A 23,806-nucleotide genomic window follows, 5' to 3' on the forward strand; every position below is an offset into this window, starting at 1 on the left:
GGTCTTATAGTAATGCATCTTTTGTTGATCTGGTCCTATAGTACTGCATCTTTCGTTTACTTTTTACTCAATCCATAATAAGCTAATGGATCCACAATGCCTGTAAAAGCATGTGTTGTTGTCGCACTTATTTTGTGAGTTTTTATCAATAATACTGTTTGTGCTTTGTATTGCAACAGAAACAAATTGGAGAAGTATGGTAGAAACATCTGATGGACATGAAGCATTGGAAAATGAAGACTGCTCTGTGAGGACCATGGACTCGGAACAAACCGTTAACATTCAATCTGATAGTAAAGCCAGCATACATAAACAAACACCACTGACCACTCCTGGTGTTACTACCTCAGGCAGTAAGCCTGGCAAGTTGACTCCAGTAGAAAAAGATGAGGTGAAACCAGATGACAACCTGGAATGGGCATCCCAGCAGAGTACTGAAACTGGATCATGGGATGGAAGCGGCAGAGACGTCCTCAGCTCCTCCATGACAAGTACAACAAGCACTCTGGTACCAGAAATGCTGGAGGAAGATGATGATGAGGAAGAAGAGTATCACCAGGAACCTATTTCAGTAAGCAGAATAGAGTCCTGGGTTTCGGAGACCCAAAGGACTATGGAGACACTTCAGCTTGTGAATAGCCCTGAAGAGGATAATATAGAGCAGAGTGAAGATGACGATGATGATGCAGAGCCCTCTGAACATGTAGACCCAGTTGTTGAATGCAAGGAAAGGACAGTGGAAAAGCTTCCCAGGAATGGATCACACCCACCAAGTGCTGGGAAGGCTTTATAAAAGAGAGCTCTAATTTTATGTAGGAAAAAAAAAAAATCAGTGAATACAACAAACTCAGGAATTGGTCTTTCTACAGAATTACTGGGAGAATTGCATCCATTCCCATACATGTTTCATCTCATTGTTTTGCACTGTTTAAATGTCTAATCTATATTTAATTCCATGTAAATAATGTTATTTGTTATTAATCGTGTTGTTGCTTTTTCTGTACATCAGCACTAGGGGGCACAGGAAGGAATGTTTTTGTCAGTATATGCACTTTACTGTGCATGTATACACGCACTTAGAGACACAAAACAAGCTGCTCTCTGTTTTCTGCAGTTCATTGTGTAAATTTAACAGGGATAAAAAAATATGACCACATGCTTAAAAGAGAACTACATTTAAACTGCAAAATAGTTAATATAATTGGGTACATTATGTTTACCAGAATTCTGCTAGGCACTGCAAGGGCTGGTGTAGTGAATTGGCTCCTTTCATACACTCCATATATTAGTAAAAGTGGATATTTGCTCTGAGAAAGAAAACGGGAATGCAGTTTCTGCATTCGGGTGGCTCAGGATAAGAAATTCTCACCCCAGATAGTTCCCCACTTCCCCTTTGTAATTGGAGTAAGCTCAAAGACCGGAAGGCCACGTTGGTTTGGCAGTGCTCAGAAGAGTTGTTTTTTTTTCTATATATATTTTAGGTAATCTAACCTATCTTATCCTATTCTATTGTATTTATTGTTAAAGCTAAATGCCACTTTCACATTAGGGATTCTGCCTCCAGAACAGTAAAATCCCACCCTCAGCACAGCCATTGGTCTTTTCCTTTGTATCCCAACCCCCAGCACGCCCATTGGTCTTTTCCTTGTGTATCCCACCACCAGCGCACTCACTGGTCTTTTCCTTTGTATCCCACCCCCAGCACACCCAATAGTCTTTTCCTTTGTATCCTAACCCCCAACACACTCATTGGTCTTTTCCTTTGTATCCTAACCCCCACCACACCCATTGGCCTTTTCCTTTGTATCCTAACCCCCAGCACACCCATTGGTCTTTTCCTTTGTATCCCACCTCCAGCACACCCATTGGTCTTTTCCCTCGTATCCCAACCCCCAGCACACCCATTTGGTCTTTTTCCTTTGTATCCCAACTCCCCGCACACCCATTGGTCTTCTCCTTTGTATCCCAACCCCCCACACACCCCTTGGTCTTTTCCTTTGTATCTCACCCCCGGGCACACCCATTGGTCTTTTCCTATGTATCCCAACCCCCAGCTCACCCATTGCCCTTTTCCTTTGTATCTCGCCCCTCAGAACACCCATTGGTCTTTTCCTTTCATCCTATTGTCCTGTACACATTATAAAAAGAGAAGAATGCTGCATGTTTCTTGCACCCATTAAGATTTGCTGTCTGCTCATCTCACTGTTCACTCCCCTTTTTCAGTTCCCCTTTGTAGAAGCACATCTCCTGCTCCCTATCAGTACTGTACTGGCAGCACTGAAACCTCCCTGCACACAAACAACTTTATACACATGACTAAAGCAGCACTTTCTTCTGTCTGCTCTTTCCTTTTTTTTTTTTTTTTTTTTTGTTGCCTTCTGCCTACACATTCTACTTAGCAATGTTGTATTTGTCTCCTTTGTGTCTGCTACTCAACCCTTTTCTTGTTATCCTATACAATCACTGTTGTACACAGACATTGGCGTAAGGCTGTAAGCCACTCACATGGACAGCACACATCAACTAAAGTATACGCACATAAATATAAATAAGTAAATGTGCAAAGTAACATTGCCTAGAACCAAAGGAGATGCAGGATATCGAGTGGACACTGAGCTTTGTGACCCGTAAGATAATTTTCGATTTCTAAGGACTACATATCCCATGGTACCTTGCCTGCAAGCAGCGATTCCTGTACTGACTCTGCCTCCTAAAACTCCTCCTTTCAGTTCAGAAGGCAGGCTCTGTGAAATGTGTGATTGCAAGCAAATAAATTTGTGAGGTTCTCCCCAAAGTAAGTTTACAAAGCTCAAGATCATTCAAAGTAATAGGAGTGGGCTAGAAATAAGTGAAATACAATGTGGAGATGACTATATGATTTTGCATTTTGACCATACAATTTAATACTTTTATACGGTAAGATATGTAGCTTAGTTTGGGGGTAAGGTTGTCATGCTGCTCACTCTGTCATCAGTGTTTGGAAAAATACAAGGTACCCAATTACATTAACAATTTTATAGTGTTCAGTTCAGGTCTGCACCTTCAAGTTTGTTTAAAACTATGGTTATCCCTAAATGTCTTCAGTTTGATAAATGGAGTTTTACTTTGATTCTGCTTCCTAATATAAGAACATTTACACTTGAGGTTAGTTTTGTGTTCTGCAAGTAATTCTATATGGATTCTTCAGTTATCTATTCATTTTATATTTATAATGAAGTTGTGCATAAATACAATTGAATGTATAGGAGCAACAGTTTATTTTTGTGCGGTGTTTTCACAGCTGTCAAATTGCTATTTGTAAAGTGAGCTTAGTTTGGCTGAGAGTTCTTGCTACTGAACCATAAATAATTGCGGTCTTCATAAATAACTGACTGTCAATATATCCTGCTCAGGCACCCACAGCAGTATCAAACAGTTTAATTGATGTGCTGTTTGCAGCTGTCTTGAGCCCCTGTTAGGCCTCATCACATGCCTGATGAAGGGGTCCGGCAAGGCTCTGAAGCGTTGCTATTGGCTGTAACGATGTGATCGTTGAATAAAGCTTTTGGACCCACTGTGTGATCCATGGTGTGCTGGTGACATTCTCGCCCTGTTAGGCTTCGTTCACACAGGCGTATATACCCGTACACCAGTACGAAGGGCTGTCTTCGCCTGCATGGGATGGACAGGTGTTCGGTGCAGGCAGTCCCATTCATGTCTATTGGGTCACAGGGGCTGCACAGACACATCCGCTGGTCCCAGTTTGACAGCCGGGCGAGTGCATGCCCCCGGACACACACAAACCGCATATAGTGTCAGTTGTCACTTAGTCTGCAATCAGTTGTAGGTTAGTAGTTTTCAGCTTTCCTGCAATAGTTGGCACCTAGTGAAGTAAAATAGTATCATAAAATTGTACTCTGCACAAACATTTCAACATTTTTATTTCTTTGTGTTGTAACTTATATGTAGTACTTATTTCTGTTTTGTGTGTGACTCTTATTAGATTAAGTAATGCTAAGATCAGTACCTGTGGGTTATTAGCTGTTCTAAATCACTTACATAGACAGATATGTACTGTCAGGATTTACACAGTTGTCCCCCTTACCAAATGCAACCCAAAACGATGTGCTCCTCTCGACTTTACGTAGACCGACTACTCAGATTAGCTTCTGTAGGCCACACACAGAATACTTTGGACTGGTAGAATGGAGTCTAAAACTGTTCAACCAAATGTTCATGATTGTTTGGTGCTGTATGATTGTCTATATGGCAGTAAACGGCCTCTTTTTATGCTGATGTCGTGTTATTTTAATGATGCAATAGAGTCTATGGGCTTTAGGGTGGTCCTGTTTTTTCCATGTTGTAATTAGAACAAAGAGAGGCTGGCTTTGTGTATAAACCAATCTTGGACGTAGTTTCTGGGAGGTGTTTACCAGCAAAGGAAACAAATTGAACATGTTTTGTATATATTATGTAAGTAGCTACAACTACACGTCTGTGGATCCAGAAGTCTTTTTACTAGTTACTACACTTTTCTTACCCTTTTTGTATTAAATATTTGAGAAGTATAATTATTGTTCAGTTTCCATCAGGTGACTGGCTTATTGTACAGTTTTAATTAAACAGACCTGTTTAGAAACAAAGGTCTTGAAATGCATAGCATAAGGAATGAGGCCAACTATATCCGTTGGCTGTGCACTGTAGGGAAGCTTTTGGTGCATCTCTTTTGCCACAATGATGTTGCTGGTTATTGGTGACCTCATGGGCGGGACCTTTTTTGTGCAGCCTTTCTGCCTCAATGATGTTGCTGGCTATAGTGACTTCATGGGCGGGATATTTTTTGTGCAGCCAATCTGCCTCATGGGCGGGACCTTTTTTGTGCAGCCGTTCTGCCACAATGATGCTACTGGTTATTGGTGTCCTCGTGGGCCGGACCTTTTTTGTGCAGCCAATCTGCCCTCAATGATGTTGCTGGTTATTAGTGACCTCATGAGCGGGACTTTTTTTTGTTGTGCAGCCTTTCTGCCTCAATGATGTTGCTGGTTATTAGTGACCTCATGGGCGGGACCTTTTTTGTGCAGCCATTCTGCCTCAATGATGTTACTGGTTATTGGTGACCTCATGGGTGGGACATTTTGTTTATTCTACAAAAAGGTTGTCTGCTGGTGTATGGGTGACTAGTACATTTAAGACATGAGTGGCATGACCTTAGCTTGCATGCGTTTCAAGTACCCTCTTCTTTTTGGAAATGATGGAATTACAAACTTGGAAAACCTTTTACTTAGACGTTTTGAATTTGATTTTTATTTCACGTGAACAGGTTTGGATTCTTGATCCTGACAGAAGGTGATCCTTAGTTAGGTAATGTTTCAATTGAGCTTCAGACAGTTTTCTTCATTATTTTGGCAAATGTGTCAGAAAAAGGAAAGCACTGTGACTACTTACAGTGTAAGTCAGTGGGTGCAGTAATGGGGAAAAGAAATTATCCATCTTCATTAAAATGTTACATTTTGCCAGGAATGAATGACACACAGGGCATGGCAAATACTGTCCTTTTTTATTCCAATATATTCTTTCTGTTTATTACCCAGGAATTCCAAAATATACGTGTTTTAAAAAAGATTTGTTATCCAGATATGTATTAAAACGTTCTTTATTTTCTAAATGCTTTGAGTTTGCTATGAATTTGCTATCTGACAGTCGAGTGACAAAAGATTTAGGAAGAAAGAAGTTTGCGCAAATGCATAATGGAAATGGTTTACAATGGATAACTTGTACCTGTTTCTAGAGGCAATTTAGCTGGAAGCATTCTCGTCTTCTGTGCTGTGGGTCCTAAAGAAATAGGATTGGCAGTTGGTTGTGATTTTAGGACTACCTGATTCAGCGTACTCTACTGAAGGAAATTACTTTTCCTTCCTAAATCTTCTTGTCGTTTCCTGTTGTTTTTCTGTAAAGTTTGCTTGTATGAGAAACTAAAGTGTCCAAAATTATCATTTTAAAAATTTGTATGTATATATTTACATTTTAGTATTAGTCTTCCATTTATTTCCGTTAACATTGTCACTGGGCAATGAAAAGCATGAAGGTTAGTTAACGTTCTTGTTAAACATTAACTATGGTCTGTGATTGAGGCCTATATCAAAGTGTACAGAGTGTTTCATATATATGGATAGTCCTATCCATTCAATCAGTATACCACTACTTAAGTCTTTGAGAATTTGCAGTAATTATGCTTTCTAAGGGAGAAACTTATTAGCTTAAAGTGGACCTATCAAGCAACATTTAAACAATATTCCATTAATATTACAGCCTGGATAAAAGCTTAAAGCGGATCTTCACCCAAAAGGTGAAGTTCTGCTTTTCAGCCTCCTCCCTCCTTCTCCTTCAACTTTGGGCACTTGTGGCTGCTTCTTTGCCTGCAGCCTTCTTGGACACATCACAGGTTCCAGAAGGCTGCAGGATCATTCACAAATTGCAGCAGGAAGCCCGACGTGAAGCTGCAAGGAGTCCCAGCTGGCTTTCCACACTAGACATGGTGGCACGGGGACCTGAAAAGACCGGCAAATAACCTCCCAGGGTGAGGAAGGCGCTGGATCCCTGGACAGGTAAGTGTCCTTTTTATTAAAAGTCAGCAGCTACAGTATTTGTGGGAATGAAGATCCTCTTTAATTTTAATATATGGTTACCATAAACATGCCTTAAAGGGTCAGTTCACCTTTGCCAATAAACTGCCTATGCAGGTAAGGGACCCCTGTAGATAAAAACAAACTGTGCAGCTCTTGACTAAAGTTAAATAATGCTCTTGCTGTAGGACGAAAAACTCAGAGATGGCATCATACCATCCTGCCCTGTTGCTAGGTTGTTGCTAAGACACTCCAGCCGGTACTGCTCACCCTATCATCACAGGAGCAAGCTCTCAAACCCCCTGCACATGTGTGGTCCTCTATCTCCTGTCGCAGCTTTGCTGAGCTCAGAGCTACTGCGAGAGGGGGGGTGGAGATTGCACATGCAAGGGAGTTTAAATATGCTGGGCACGCGTATTAGCAAAGTCCTAGCAACAAGGCAAGACCCAAAGGATGCCATCTCTGGAACTTTTTCAGTTACACCTATAGCAACAGCATTATTTAACTTTGGTCAGAGCTGCATAGTTTGAACTCTTTAATAAGTCTGGAAATGCCTAGTACATGCGATGAGAAAATCTTAAAAATACCACTTTCAGACCGAATGTGCAATAATATGATCATTAATACACAGCTTTCGAGAGCCGATCACGTTGGTTTATGCAAAAATATCCAAAGAGACCAACACTAAAAATGTTCTCATACGATACCAGAATGAGCGATTTTTGTGTAATTCGTATGGTATTTGTACAAAAAAAAAATGTGTGACCAAGACCATGCGTCTTTGGAAATTAAAGAATACATTATTATTATTATTATTATTATTATTATTATACAGGATTTATATAACACCCACAGTTTGTGCAGCGCTTTTTACAACATGGGGGCAGAGAGTACAGTTACAATACAATTCAATACAGGAGGAATCTTTAGTAACCTATTGGGTTTCGATATAAGACTAGCATGCAAATAAATAAAAGACAATCATTTGTCCGATATTCTTATCGTGTGTACTAGGCTTAAAAGAGAAGTATGTTTGTTTTTGTTATTTAATTCATACTTGCCTAGGTGGATGCAGCATCTGTCCCCTCTACACTGAGAACCGAGCGATTGAACACTGTCGATCACTTGGTCCTCACAGCTCTCTGCTCTGCCTCTTCCTCGCTCACTGGATCGCTGAGCTGTGGAGGAGACAGCGGCCATCTGGGTGTTTCCCGACTCCGTGGTCGTGATGATACCCAAGCCTGGGCTGACTCTGACATCAACAGAGAGCGGACTTCAGCCTGCTCTCTGCTGAAAACGGATCACAGGAGTGCAAAACAAACTGCACTTCTGTGATCCATAGGAGAATTGCAGCCAAACAAGCTTTGGCTGTACCTCTCTAAGTTTGAGTCCTTCTCCATGTGTAAAGTAATAACACAGCTAGAGTTCTAATATTAAGCTGCATGTTACCATTCAAATCTAGCCAGGAGCTTGTAGTGCATAGGGAAATATTTCATTATGCTCTGTCGGGAAAGTGGCAGTTCGTGACCTGTTTATTATATGAATTTGGCTTGCAATGTAAAGCCGTAAGGTACAGTCAACATACCTGATCTCCCAATATATGCTGTGACTGCTCAGATATAGGTTTAATGGGCTGGTAAAGTAGGCAGCAATCTCCTTTTAAATCCACATCATTCACTCATTCTTTACAGTGTTACTAAACCCAGGACCCTGCATTCACTATATCTGGTCTCCCACAGTACACAGAACATGGAAATGCAATTATTTTTGTAAATATAAACTGCTAAATACCTTTTCTCATCAGCAGTATATAGCAGTCTTGTGACTTCTATCAGTGTCTGCTTAAGCTTGTAGGAGGAGTTTTCATTCTCCCCTGATCCTGTCTGGACAGTGCCGATTGGCCCTGTGCTGATCACATGCACTTCCCCAAGAAAAAAAAAAAATCAACTCTCGCAATACACACCAAACTGAGCATGTGCAGCCTGACTCCTAATGCTCTGTTCTATCAGGATATGATTTGGATCATTTAAAGAAGGGGAGGATCAGAGAAGACAGGATCACACAGCCTTTATACAAAATACAGAGTATTAACCCCTTAGGTTCCACAGTGAGTATAACAAGCATGTTTTACTGCATATACAGACTGATTTTACTGTTGTGGGTTTAGTAACACTTTTTAAGTGGTACTGTTCACTGAAATATAACCTTGATAAGTATTCAATGTTCTGAAAAAAGCTGGCATTGCTATTGTATTGTATTCTTTTGTTTTATTGGATCCTCCACACATGCCTCTGAGACATGATATGGCAAACATTGCTAGATTTATATGATCATATATATACAATATTTTGAATTGTGATGTTTTACGATAAGTCTATGACCTCATTAGCTGTGCCAACCGGTCTCCTCGATTCTGAATTCTCATTTATAGTGGGCATGCTTTATGAAAGAAATTACACACATTTCCGAGAGTAACCTTTTAGACTGTGGACTTTTTCCATTTGATTTTAACTGTTTATCTTTTCATGTGCTTGCTTTTGTACCTTTCAGAATACGTCTGTTTTTAATCTGTTGACGTGTCTACTTGTGCTTTGCTCTTAACACTTTGCTCCTAATGGAAACAATAAATCAGCTGATCTATATGTGGGAACTAGTATTCCTAAAAAAAAAAAAAAAAAAAAGAAGTTTTTTCTGTATGAAGGATAATACTATTTTTATTGTTCATTTTGGATTAATAACTGCTTTTTGCACTAAATGTAAATACTAGTGAATTTTCTTCCTTCTAATAAATGAATGATTATAGATACAATGTGTCATTTTGTATTTTTATTGCTTTTATTTGGATGGAAAAATGTAAAGATAACAGGATAATGTTTACTTTGTATAAACTGCCTTTTATAAACATTTATTTGCTAAACATTTAAAAGAAGACAGACCATCTAGGTAAATACATTTGTACTAGGCATGGACCAATACTGGTATCGGTGCCGATACTGAGCATTTTCAGGAGTAATTGTGAAATTGCTCCCGATACCTACACTGATACTTTGCGATGCCATTTGCGTCAATACAAAATGAATAGGTGCAATCCGCACTGCAAAGAATCGTGCGCAATTTGAACAGGAATGCGGTGTGATTCCCCCGACCACTCCTGTGTGTATAGAAAGGGAAAAGCGCCATCTAGTGGCCATTTTATTAAGAATGTTAGAACTTACAAGTACAGTTCAAATGCAAAATCTGCATAGATTTCCTGGTCCCACGGATGATAGAAAATCATGGCCGCTGGAGTAGATGCATGTCCGCCCCCCCCCCCCCAAGCTGACATTACTTCCGCCCTATACTCACAGGGTCACAGAACTTCTCCAGCCTGTGAGCACCTCCAGTGTCTGTGATCTTCTATTATCAGTGGGACCGGGACACTATGCAGATTTTGCATTTGACCAGATAAGTACTTAAAGCAGTGTTCTGGCCGAAATTTTTGTTTTAGCATAAAAAAAAAATACCCCTAGAATAGTAATGCCTCGTGCAATGTAATAAAGGTATGCTGTAAACTATGCCCAGTTTTTTATTCATGCAGCATTGTTTACTTTTGTGAAGTTCCTGCACAGCGCAGCCATGTCCAGTGTGGGCACCTGAAGCTGAAGTTTCCCTTTTCCTGGATTCTGTGCATGCTGGCTACCCAGAATGCACTTGCCAATCTTGCGCATGCCCAGTGCGTTGCAAGGGAGTACAATAGCTTGTAAGAAAGAAAGGGGGGCAGTCTCTTTTTTTGGTACAGTAGCTTGTAGGTCGGGTTTCTATAGCGAAGACAGCGTCGGAGGAAGTTGCTGCCCCTTTGCTATGGAAACCTCTTCTCCCGCCGGCGATGATCATTGCCTCCTGGTATTGATGACAGACGTTTCCCAGGAGCCAATGCAAAGCCAGAAATGACATACATCGCCACAGCAACAAAAGGAGGAAGTGAAAAAGATAGATAGATAGATAGATAGATAGATGATATAAAAAGTCTACACACCCCTGTTAAAATGTCAGGTTTCTGTAATGTAAAAAAATTAGCCAAAGATCAATCATTTCAGAACTTTTTCCACCTTTTTAATGTGGCCTTCACAGCAAGGAGCACATGGAAGGGCAAACGCATAAAAGGCAAAAACAAAACGTTCCATAGCTCAGCCCACCAACCAGTCTGCTGACCAACCGAATTACCTGTCCAACAGTCTGCATTGATAACAGGGGTTTAGTTGGCATGCATTTGCAAACGCATGCGTAAGCTGCAAGGCCTTCTGTGTATGCTTGCAGTCCTAAACGCTACTGAGTTTGAGCGTCTCCACAGTGGGAGCACATGCATCCAGTGGATAGATGAGGGGCAGATGGGCCTGGAGGCAGACTGTTGGACAGGCAATCTGGTTGGTCAGCAGACTGGTCAGTGAGCTGAGCTATGGAATGTTTTGTTTTTGTCTTTTATGCGTTTGCCTTTCCATGTGCTCCTTGCTGTGAAGGCCAGTTAAAGGTGGGGGCAGGGGCCACACTGTACTCCTTTGCTGCCACTGTGCTACGTGCTTGATGTAAGGTGTGCTCCTGTTCCTTTAAGGGGGATTGGGCTGCCTCCAGGCCCACCTGCCCCTCATCTATCCATTGAATACATGTGCTTCCATTGTGGAGACACTTATAAATTCAGTAGCGTTAGGACTGCAAGCATACACAGGGTGCCGTGAAGAGGCCTTGCAGCTTACGCATGAGTTTGCAAATGCGTGCTAACTAAACCCCTGTTTTTAACGCAGACTGTTGGACAGGTAGTTCGGTTGGTCAGCAGACTGGTTGGTGAGTTGAACTATGGAATGTTCTGTTTTTGTCTTTTACACCTTTTTAATGTGACCTATAAACTGTACAACTCAATTGAAAAACAGGAGGGAAGTAAAAATAAAATATGGTTGCATAAGTGTGCACACCCTTACATTAATACTTTGTTGAAGCACCTTTTGATTTTATTACAGCACTCAGTCTTTTTGGGTATACGTCTGTCAGCATGGCACATTTTGACTTGGCAATATTTGCCCACTCTTCTTTGCAAAAACATTCCTAATCTGTTAGATTGGGAGGTCATCTCCTGTGCACAGCCCTCTTCAGATCACCCCACAGATTTTCAATAGGGTTCAGGTCTGGGCTCTGGCTGGGCCATTCCAAAACTTTCTTCTTCTTCTGGTGAAGCCATTCCTTTGTTGATTTGGATGTATGCTTTGGGTTGTTGTCATGCTGAAAGATGAAGTTCCTCTTCATGTTCAACTTTCTAGCAGAAGCCTGAAGGTTTTGTGCCAATATTGACTGGTATTTGAAACAGTTCATAATCCCCTCTACCTTGACTAAGGCCCCTGTTCCAGCTGAAGAAAAATGGCCCCAAAGCATAATGCTGCCACCACCATGCTTCACTGTGGGTATGGTGGTGTTTTGGTGATATGCAGTGTTGTTTTTGCGCCAAACATATCTTTTGGAATTATGGCCAAAAAGTTCAACCTTGGTTTCATCTGACCATAACACATTTTCCCACATGCTTTTGGGAGACTTCAGATGTGTTTTTGCAAAGTTTATTATCCAGGCTTGGATGTTTTTCTTCGTAAGAAAAGGCTTCCATCTCGCCACTCTACCCCACAGCCCAGACATATGAAGAATACGGGAGATTGTTATCACATGTACTACACAGCCAGTACTTGCCAGGTATTCCTGCAGCTCCTTTAATGTTGATTTGGGCCTCTTGACAGCCTCCCTGACCAGTTTTCTTCTCGTCTTTTCATTAATTTTGGAGGGACATCTAGTTCTTGGTAATTTCACTGTTGTGCTATATTTTCTCCACTTGATGACTGTCTTCACTGTGTTCCATGGTATATCTAATGCCTTGGAAATTCTTTTGTACCCTTCTCCTGACTGATACCTTTTAACAATGAGATCCCTCTGATGCTTTGGAAGCTCTCTGTGGACCATGGCTTTTGCTGTAGGATGCAGCTAAGAAAATGTCAGGAAAGACCTACTAGAACAGCTGGACTTTATTTGGGTTAATCAGAGGCACTTTAAATGATGGCAGGTGTGTACTGACTCCTACTTAACTTGAGTTTGAATGTGATTACTTAATTCTGAACACAGCTACATCCCCATTTATAAGAGGGTGTGCAAACTTCTACAACCATATTATTTTAGTTTTTTATTTTTACTTCCCTCCACCTAAAAGATTTCAGTTTGTTTTTCAACTGAGTTGTACAGTTTATAGGTCACATTAAAGGTGGAAAAAGTTCTGAAATGATTTATCTTTGTCTCTTTTTTTTTATATCACAGAAACCTGACATTGTACTTGCCAAGAAAAAAACAGTATCGGTGCAACCCTAATTTCTACACATCTACTGTATATGCTGTGATATTGGGCTACAAAAGGTGTATGTGTACTTTCCATGCAGCCATCAATTGTATTCATGACTGCCATGTAACAAAGATAATTTTTAAAGCCGTATTACACCCCCAAATAAAAAAATGTATTTAGTTGCAGCTTATCGATTTTTTTTTTTTTTTTTTTTTTTTTTTTTTTTAAGCTTTTTTCCTTTATTTTCAAGTGGTGATCTGGCCAGTAGGTCTGTCCTTTTTCAACTTTCTTTAACAGACAAAGCGGTCCAGTTTAAGTGGTAATTTGAGGGTTGAGCCAAAACAATTAATACTGACAGGGGTTTCCTTATAATTGTCCGCTTTTATTTATGTAAAACCTTTATCCCAAAAGGAAAAACAAATGTTGCTGTAACTGCTTAAAAGTTAGCTGGAGTTCAGGTGCATTTTGTTAGTCAAGTCCATCTAAATCGGTTAATCTAACACTACCCTCCCCCCAGACAGATAATTGTGCTGTCCAAAGCTGTCCGCTTTAATAGTTCATTCAGAAGGCAGACACCCTAAAGCTGGGTATACACATATCAAAATGTGGCCAGTTCAGCAAGAACCAAACACATTTCAGTATGTGTGTACCCCGGTCTGTTTGACAGAAGCCGGTCATTAGACCAACTTCTGTTGAATGGTACTGCTGGAAAACCAGAATTCGATCAGTGCATGCAGCCAATGGCTGTGGCCAGTATTAAACAATGCCTCAGGTTTGGTTGTAAGTCGGAGTAAGAAAAATACATAGCTCTTGTGGTCATTAGGAAAAGGAATAGTACTCCATTGTTGGTGTCAGTGGGCGGAATAGTGCCCCATAGTTGGTGATAGTGGGGGGAATAGTGTCCCACCATTGGTATTGGTGCAAGTAGTAGTGCCAATGGTTGGTATCAATGGGAAAAATAGTGTCCCATCGTTGGTGTCAGTGGGAGGAATAGTCTTCCATTGTTGGTGTCAGTGGGAGGAATGGTGCCCTATCGTTGATGTCACTGGGAAAAAATAGTGTCCCATCCTTGGTGTCAGTGGGAGGAATGGTGTCCCATTGTTGGTGTCAGTGGGAGGAATAGTGCCCCATTGTTGGTGTCAGTGGGAGGAATAGTGCCCCATTGTTGGTGTCGGTGGAAGAAATAGTGCCCCATTGTTGGTGTCGGTGGAAGAAATAGTGCCCCATCGCTAGTGTCAGTGGAAGGAATAGTGCCCCATCGCTGGTGAGTGTCAGTAGGAGGGATAGTGCCCCATCGTTGGTCTCGAAAGAGGGAGTAGTGCCCTGATGGTGCTGATCAAGAAATTGTGCCTCTTCATTTGTCAGTGGGAAGAAACGTGCCCCAGGGGCCGGATTAAGGTAATCAAAGGGCCACTGTTTGGAGACCACTGATCGAAGTGTATACGGTCCTTATTTTACTATAGGTGGATTTATATACAGTATACATTATTGTGCAATACATTTTCTAAATGTTTTATGGGATGCAGGTTGGCAAAGTATTTTAGTGGGAATGTTATGACCATAGTGTAATATTATTTTTGTATTTCAGCCCAATATGATCAATGTTGCTAGTTTTATTACAGTATTTTTCCATGAACCTTCTTTTGCTTTGTGCACTTTACGTTAATTGGAACACCAGTGAACACTAATGCAGTCACGACAAGGAGTCAGCAAAGTTCATATGAACGCTGGTGACCTCAGTAGCTAGCTTTCAAGATATAATGTGCAATGGAAGTTACCAGAGGCCATAGGGGACCTGCAACTGTTACTACTTAGCGATCTTCAACTCTGCCTAGTTGTAAATATGGTAACTATTGTGGCGTTTTCTTATTGTGAAGAACACTGCAGTCACCGAGCCATTACAGATGCTAACCACTTTAAGACCAGGCTTTTTCTGGCACTTTTTGTTTACACGTTAAAATCAGTATTTTTTGCTAGAACCCCCAAACATACTTTTTATATATACAGAGACCCTCGCATAGTATTTCCACATCGGTTTTTGCAAACGCTATTTTTTGGGGAAAAAATACACTTCAGTGAATTAAAGCAAAACGCAAAGCAGGGAATAAAATCCATCACTTACCATCATAAAAAGTACACAAATCCACTGGCTAGGCACACATTTAACCCTTTGATCGCCCTAGATCAAGGGTCTTCAAACTATGGCCCTCCAGTTGTTCAAGAACTACAATTCCCATCATGCCTAGCCATGTCTGTGAATGTCAGAGTTTTACAATGCCTCATGGGACTTGTAGTTCCGCAACAGCTGGAGGGCCGTAGTTTGAGGATCCCTGCCCTAGATGTTTGGCACCTTCACAGCTAGTGTCATTAGTACAGTGCATATTTTTAGCACTGATCACTGTATTAGTGTCACTGGTTCCTGCAAAGTGTCAGTGTCCGTTTGTCCGCCGCAATATCGCAATCCCACTAGAAGTCATTGATCGCTGCCATTACTAGTATTAAAAATAAATAAAAATTCCAATATACAGTATCTCACAAAAGTAAGTACACCCCTCATGTTTTAGTAAATATTTTACTATATCTTTTCATGTGACAACACTGAAGAAATAACACTTTGCTACAATGTAAAGTAGTGAGTGTACAGCTTGTATAACAGTGTAAATTTGCTGTCCCCTCAAAATAACTCAACACACAGCCATTAATGTCTAAACCGCTGGCAACAAAAGTGAGTACACCCCTAAGTGAAAATGTCCAAATTGGGCCCAATAAGCCATTTTCCCTCCTGGGCTCATGTGACTGGTTAGTGTTACAAGGTCTCAGGTGTGAATGGAGAGCAGGTGTGGTAAATTTGGTGTAATCGCTCTCGCTCTCTCATACTGCTCACTGGAAGTTCAACATGGCACCTCATGACAAAGAACTCTCTGAGGATCTGAAAAAAAAAAAATTGTTGCGCTACATAAAGATGGCCTAGGCTATAAAAAGATTGCCAAGACCCTGAAACTGAGCTGCAGCGTGGTGGCCAAGACCATACAGCGGTTTAACAGGACAGGTTCCACTCAGAACAGGCCTCGCCATGGTTGACCAAAGAAGCTAAATGCTCAGCGTCATATCCAGAGGTCATCTTTGGGAAATAGACGTATGAGTGCTGCCAGCATTGCTGCAGAAGTTGAAGGGGTGGGGGTCAGCCCGTCAGGGCTCAGACCATACGCCGCACAATGCATCTGCATGGCTGTCGCCCCAGAAGGAAGCCTCTTCTAAAGATGATGCACAAGAAAGCCCGCAAACAGTTTGCTAAAGACAAGCAGACTAAGGACATGGATTACTGGAACAATGTCCTGTGGTCTGATGAGACCAAGATAAACTTATTTGGTTCAGATGGTGTCAAGCGTGTGTGGCGGCAACCAGGTGAGGAGTACAAAGACAAGAGGGTCTTGCCTACAGTCAAGCATGGTGGTGGGAGTGTCTTGGTCTGAGGCTGCATGAGTGCTGCCGGCACTGGGGAACTACAGTTCATTGAGGGAACCATGAATGCCAACATGTACTGTGACATACTGAAGCAGAGCATGATCACCTTTGAGACTGGGCCACAGGGCAGTATTCCAACATGATAATGACCCCAAACACACCTCCAAGACGACCACTGCCTTGCTAAAGAAGCTGAGGGTAAAGGTGATGGACTGGCCAAGCATGTCTCCAGACCTAAACCCTATTGAGCATCTATGGGGCATCCTCAAACGGAAGGTGGAGGAGAGTAAGGTCTCTAACATCCACCAGCTCCGTGATGTTGTCATGGAGGAGTGGAAGAGGACTCAAGTGGCAACCTGTGAAGTTCTGATGACCTCTATGCCCAAGAGGGTTAAGGCAGTGCTGGAAAATAATGGTGGCCACACAAAATATTGACACTTTGGGCCCCCTCATATTTTTGTAATTATTTTACTATATCTTTTCATGTGACAACACTGAAGAAATAACACTTTGCTACAATGTAAAGTAGTGAGTGTACAGCTTGTATAACAGTGTAAATTTGCTGTCCCCTCAAAATAACTCAACACACAGCTATTAATGTCTAAACTGCTGGCAACAAAAGTGAGTGCACCCCTAAGTGAAAATGTTCAAATTGGGCCCAAAGTGTCAATATTTTGTGTGGCCACCATTATTTTCCAGCACTGCCTTAACCCTCTTGGGCATAGAGGTCATCAGAACTTCACAGGTTGCCACTTGAGTCCTCTTCCACTCCTCCATGACAACATCACGGAGCTGGTGGATGTTAGAGACCTTACTCTCTTCCACCTTCCGTTTGAGGATGCCCCATAGATGCTCAATAGGGTTTAGGTCTGGAGACATGCTTGGCCAGTCCATCACCTTTACCCTCAGCTTCTTTAGCAAGGCAGTGGTCGTCTTGGAGGTGTGTTTGGGGTCATTATCATGTTGGAATACTGCCCTGTGGCCCAGTCTCAAAGGTGATCATGCTCTGCTTCAGTATGTCACAGTACATGTTGGCATTCATGGTTGGCATTCATGGTTCCCTCAATGAACTGTAGTTCCCCAGTGCCGGCAGCACTCATGCAGCCCCAGACCAAGACACTCCCACCACCATGCTTGACTGTAGGCAAGACCCACTTGTCTTTGTACTCCTCATCCAGAGGTCATCTTTGGGAAATAGACGTATGAGTGCTGCCAGCATTGCTGCAGAAGTTGAAGGGGTGGGGGTCAGCCTGTCAGGGCTCAGACCATACGCCGCACAATGCATCTGCATGGCTGTCGCCCCAGAAGGAAACCTCTTCTAAAGATGATGCACAAGAAAGCCCGCAAACAGTTTGCTAAAGACAAGCAGACTAAGGACATGGATTACTGGAACAATGTCCTGTGGTCTGATGAGACCAAGATAAACTTATTTGGTTCAGATGGTGTCAAGCGTGTGTGGCGGCAACCAGGTGAGGAGTACAAAGACAAGTGGGTCTTGCCTACAGTCAAGCATGGTGGTGGGAGTGTCTTGGTCTGGGGCTGCATGAGTGCTGCCGGCACTGGGGAACTACAGTTCATTGAGGGAACCATGAATGCCAACATGTACTGTGACATACTGAAGCAGAGCATGATCACCTTTGAGACTGGGCCACAGGGCAGTATTCCAACATGATAATGACCCCAAACACACCTCCAAGACGACCACTGCCTTGCTAAAGAAGCTGAGGGTAAAGGTGATGGACTGGCCAAGCATGTCTCCAGACCTAAACCCTATTGAGCATCTATGGGGCATCCTCAAACGGAAGGTGGAGGAGAGTAAGGTCTCTAACATCCACCAGCTCCGTGATGTTGTCATGGAGGAGTGGAAGAGGACTCAAGTGGCAACCTGTGAAGTTCTGATGACCTCTATGCCCAAGAGGGTTAAGGCAGTGCTGGAAAATAATGGTGGCCACACAAAATATTGACACTTTGGGCCCAATTTGAACATTTTCACTTAGGGGTGCATTCACTTTTGTTGCCAGCAGTTTAGACATTAATAGCTGTGTGTTGAGTTATTTTGAGGGGACAGCAAATTTACACTGTTATACAAGCTGTACACTCACTATTTTACATTGTAGCAAAGTGTAATTTCTTCAGTGTTGTCACATGAAAAGATATAGTAAAATATTTACCAAAATATGAGGGGTGTACTTACTTTTGTGAGATACTGTATATCCCATAGGTTGTAGATGCTCTAACTTTTGCTCAGACCATTCAATATAGTTATTGGGATTTTTTTTTTTTTTTTTTTTTTTTTTTTACCAAAGACGTAGCAGAATACAGATTAGCCTAAATATATGAAGAAATGTTATTTTAAAAAAAAAAATTATTGGATATGTTTTATAGCAGAAAGTAAAAAATAGTTTTTGGCGTTTTTTTCAAAATTTTCGGTCTTTTTGTCTATAGAAAAGGATTTCCACCATAACAGAACAGTATAGTGAGTTGCCCTAGATACAGTATATAGAAAAATCAAAATACCCCCTGAGTGGGATATTAAATTGGCAACAACACTCGAGATGTATAACATGGATATTTATTGAAAAATTGAAAAATAAAAAAATCATCAATGACATATGATAATTAGTAAAACACACGTAGACAATAGACAAGGTTGCAATAGAATATTGGTGAATGTATCAAAAAATTACTCTCCAATGTCCGAGAAACTCTTCGGTACCCTAAAGTTTCTCGGACATTGGAGAGTAATTTTTTGATACATTCACCAATATTCTATTGCAAGTTTCTATGTATTGTGTTCAATGTAACCTTGTCTATTGTCTATGTGTGTTTTACTAATCATCATATGTTATTGATGATTTTTTATCTTAAAATTTTTCAATAAATATCCATGTTATACATCTTGAGTGTTGTTGGCACAAGTCCCACCCAGGGGGTATTTTTCGATTTTTCTTTTTGTCTATAGTGCAAAAAATAAAAACCGCAGAGGTGATCAAATACCACCAAAAGAAAGCTTTATTTGTGGTCAAAAGAAAAGGACATCAATTTTATTTGGATACAGCGTCGCACGCCCACACAACTGTCAGTTAAAGTAACGTAGTGCCGTATCGCAAAAAATGGCCTGGTCACAAAGGGGGGTAAATCTCTCGCCGGAGGTCAAGTGGTTTAGATGAACAAATTACTCTGCAGCTGTAATTGCTGGGGTATGTTTCTGACAGCCATTAGAATTAGAGAATCAGTTTGGTTGAGTTGCAAACTGCCATTAATGTTACAGATCAAGTCCATTTGAATGTGACTGACTACTACCAGATATACCATTAAAATAAGAACCTTTGGACAGCATTTGCATTGGGTGTTTACCCACGGTGAGGATCCCGACAGCAGCCGCTGAGCCCATACACCGTAATGACAGGCTGTCAGCAGCTGCAGCTAATTGTACATGTTTGCAAAGCCATTGATCACCACGCTTTGTGTGCATCCAGCCGCATTCACCGCATATGTAGCCTACTTTACAGGGATCATGATTTTTCATGTCCATAGGATCAGACCTATAAGCCTCACATAGGGGTTGCTCTTTGAAATCTGCCTGAAATCGATGACCTAGAAATTAGATTAACCTCCGGAAGATTTACCCCCTTTCCTGACCAGGCCATTTTTTGCGATACGGCACTGCGTTAATTTAACTGACAATTGCGCAGTCATGCAACGCTGTACACAAATAACATATATTTCCTTTTTTCCCCACAAATAGAGATTTCTTTTGGTGGTATTTGATCACCTCGGTAGTTTTTATTTTTGTGCTATAAACAATTTGAAAAAGACAAAAACAAACAACATATATTACTTTCTGCTATAAAACACATTCAATAAAAAATTGAAAAAAATCAAATGTCTTCATAGATTTAGGCCAATATGTATTCTTCTATTTCTTGTAACAAAAAAAATCCCAATAAGCGCGATTGGTAAATATTGATTGGTTTGTGCAAAAGTTCTAGCATCTACAAACTATGGGATATTTTTTAATTTTTTTTAATAGTGATGGCGGTGATCAGCGACTTATAGCGGGACTGCGATATTGCGGCAGACATTTTGACACTTTGTGGGAACCAGTGACACTAATAGTGGTCAGTGCTAAAAAAATATGCACTGTCACTGTGCTACTGACACTGGCTGGGAAGGGGTTAACATCAGGGGCAATCAAGGGGTTAACTGTTTGCCTAGCCAGTGTTTACGTGTAATGTGTGAGGTGCTTTCACTAAAGGAAGAGATTAAATGTATTTCCTGCTTTGCAGGGACACAAATTCCATCCCTTCCCTCCTGTCAGAACGGCGATCTGCCTTGTTTACATAGGCCGATCGCTGTGCTGCCTCTCTGCCGAACGATCGGTGGGTGCCGGCAGACATCGGATATCGCGCGCCTGCCGATCAGCTTCCAATGTATGTAATCACAGCGGAAGCAAGTCGCCGGTAGCACACATGCGCACCCCCTACCCGGAAGTGTAAGATCATGTATATACTGTATATGTGATCCGGCGCACAAGTGCCGTCCAGTGGCAGTAAAACTGCTATAGGGCGGACCTTTAGCTGAGTTACATGCAGATATAAGCACCAAATGATGCTGCTCAAACGCCCTGTGACATTTTCTTTTTTTTGCAATCCCTAAATGGAAAATGATCACTTTTGACACTTTGCAATTGAGCCCTAAAGTGGGAGTAAACTCCCATGGATGATTTTTGCCTATAGTAAGACTTACCTACCTATAGGTAAAGTAAATATCTCCTGAACCTGCACTGTGTAGGAGCCACTGGTGACCTTCCCGTCGCATGCGCTCTGAAGGAACGGCATACGGTGCCCTTCCTTCAGCGCCCTGTGCCATGAACACCGGCTCCCACATGCATGCACCGGAGTGATGTCATCGCGGCTCGTCCAATCAAAGGGCCGGAGTCCGCCAACCCGGAAGGAAGACGGGGTGAAGATGGAAGCCCTGTCAGTGGTGACAGCGTGTCACTGGAGGGCTTTGTTTTAAGGTAAGTTTCACATAATGTGCCAGTATGCGATGCATTGTGAACTTTGCCTTGCAGGTTTCAAGAAAAAAACAAACAAAAAAAAAAAACGCAGTTTACTACCACTTTAAATGTGCTGTAAATGCCATAGGTGTGTTTATGGCGCATCTGCCACCTGTGAGACTCTGCAGCCTGAGTTTAAAATCCCTGTGCCATTTGTACAGAGAAGTGATTGGAGGAGGTTGCAAAGTGTCAATGTAGGCAGGGCTCTTTCAGATGAGCAGCTGGGAGGCGGTAAAAACAAGCAGCTGAGCCACAGTTTCACCACCCTCCAGGCTGCAGCTGCCCCTTTCTCCAGCCCTCCTGGCTAAACTTCCATAATCCCTCCAGACTGACTCTGTATCCATCCCAGAATCTGCTCTCAGTCCTCCCCGACTGTAACCCTCACCAGCCCACCTGGCTGTCTTCCTCCCTGGAGATTTGCACAGCAGTGTCCTCCTGCTGTCCTCCTGCTGTCCTTCTGCTCCTGTGCCTCCAGTTAGGACAGTTAGTGTGTGGTGAAAAGGGTCCTTTCCACACCCGAGCCCAGGCCTGAGGTCACCCCCCCAGACTAGGGTCACCAACAGCCTAACACTCCATCTCCAGGTTCCACCCGAACGTCACTGCCCCAGCTGAGCCTAAATATTTGAGGTGGGCCTGCCCCTTGCCAACCCATCTGTTGGGGGATTGGTCAGGGCCCTCGGAATACTCCAGCCAGCTCCTCCTCACCTTCACTCCCATTTTCTGGAAGTTTCTAGTTTCATATTAGTGTCCACAGTTCCCCCCTTTAAAGCAGTCCCACAGTGTCCTCAGTTCCCCTTTACATCACAGTCCCCCCTTAACACTAGACTGCCTGTTTACAGTGCAGTCCTCTTTATACGAATGTAATGAGGACTGCACTGTAATGATTATTGTTTAAAGGCTCAATTTTTTTCCCTATAAAAATAAGAAACATGTTATACTTACCTGCTCTGTTGCAGTGGATTTGCACAGAGCAGCCTGGATCCTTCTTTTCTCGGGTCCCTCCTCAGTGCTCCCGGCCCCTCCCTCCTGTTCAGTGCCCCCACAGCAAGCCGCTCGCTATGGGGGTGCCCGAGCCGAGTCACAGCTCCCTGTGTCCATACAGACACGGAGCCCCAGCCCCTCTCTCCCCTGATTGGCTAGATGACTTTGACTGCAGCAGGAGCCAATGGCACCGCTGCTGTGTCTCAGCCAATCTCGTAGACAGAGAGGGACCTCAGGTAAGTGTTAGAGGGGAATTTAGATGCATTAAGATAAAAAAACCTTCTGCCTTTACAACCACTTTAATATCACAGTGCCCCTGGCAATCAGAGCACCCCCCCATTATAATGCCCCTTGCAGTCATGCACCCCCCCTTTTCTCTCTAATGTCACGGTGCCCCCTTTAACTCTCTGCCTTCCCTGCACAGTCCTACCTTTGGTGAGGCAAGATTCTCCAGGGTTTCTAGTATCAGCCGGGGGAACTTTCTCGGCAAGTCAAGGACCCCCTGTACTGCGCAGGCGCAGCGCTTGCGCAGTATGAACGACTACGGAGCCACCAAAAATAGCAGAAGCTGAAAACCTTGAGTCAGTTGTACACGGCGCCCTCGCCCTGAGTCCAGGTTCAAGCCCCACCATCCAAGTGGACATAGAGGTAGAATAAAAAAGTTCCGAGCAAAGCGAAGCCGTGCCCAAAGCGTGGCGAGCGGCCCTGTTACAGGCGCCGTGTACAGCTGACTTACAGCTATTCAGCTTCGGCTATTTACGGAGGCTCGTACTGCACAAGTGCTGCGCCTGCGCAGTACAGGGGGGTCCTTATCCGCCGAGAGGAACTTTCTCGGCAGAACACCGACCCACCGATGGTATCTACCATCAGCTGGGCAGGAGGAGCTGTAGATCTGGACAGAGGGCGGGAGCTGCCTGACTTATCATATTAACAGTCGGGTCATTGGCTGCTTGTTAATATGAAAGACTCCTGCTCTCTGTGCAGATCTCCAGCTTCTCCCGTCCTGCTGGTAGGATGACGTTGTCGGTGGGGGACACGGGCATGGCAGCGGGAGGTGGCTTCACACTAACTCAGTGAGGTCCCGCTGCACTTTGGGCAAAGTGTGGCCAACCTGCAAGTTTTGTGGGGGTTAGCTGCACATTTCTATAGACTTCTATGATGTCCCATGGTTTTGGTGTGGTTTCAGAAAGCTCACCAAAGGTGCAGCATGCAGGAGTTTTGGTGTGCTAAAACCGTGCCAAAACCACAGGACCTCAAAGGAGTCTATGGGCAAGCGCAGCTAACCTGAACCAAAACTGTAGGTTAGCTGCACTGCTGTGGGGCAGTGAGAATATCAGAATTAGTTAAAGGGGT

The 23,806-nt window shown here is 42.7% G+C and overlaps 1 protein-coding gene across 2 annotated transcripts in view; it reads left to right on the forward strand.

Annotated features, from left to right (window-relative positions):
* SECISBP2L (SECIS binding protein 2 like) overlaps positions 1-7,818 on the forward strand; it is a 113,036-nt gene extending 105,218 nt beyond the window's left edge. Inside the window, exons 18-19 of one of the 2 annotated variants that reach the window (XR_012242768.1) lie at positions 180-6,382; positions 6,432-7,818. Coding sequence is in view for 1 of the 2 variants with exons in the window: in XM_073618664.1 (XP_073474765.1) it covers positions 180-793 (614 nt within the window). In the remaining variant the exon portion in view is untranslated. Of the gene's footprint in view, positions 1-179 lie in introns of both variants that reach the window. The other variant, XM_073618664.1, reaches the window with a different exon arrangement.
* Positions 7,819-23,806: the final 15,988 nt, after the last annotated feature.

This window comes from Aquarana catesbeiana, linkage group LG03, assembly GCF_042186555.1.
Source record: "Aquarana catesbeiana isolate 2022-GZ linkage group LG03, ASM4218655v1, whole genome shotgun sequence".
In the NCBI taxonomy this organism is placed as follows: domain Eukaryota; kingdom Metazoa; phylum Chordata; class Amphibia; order Anura; family Ranidae; genus Aquarana; species Aquarana catesbeiana.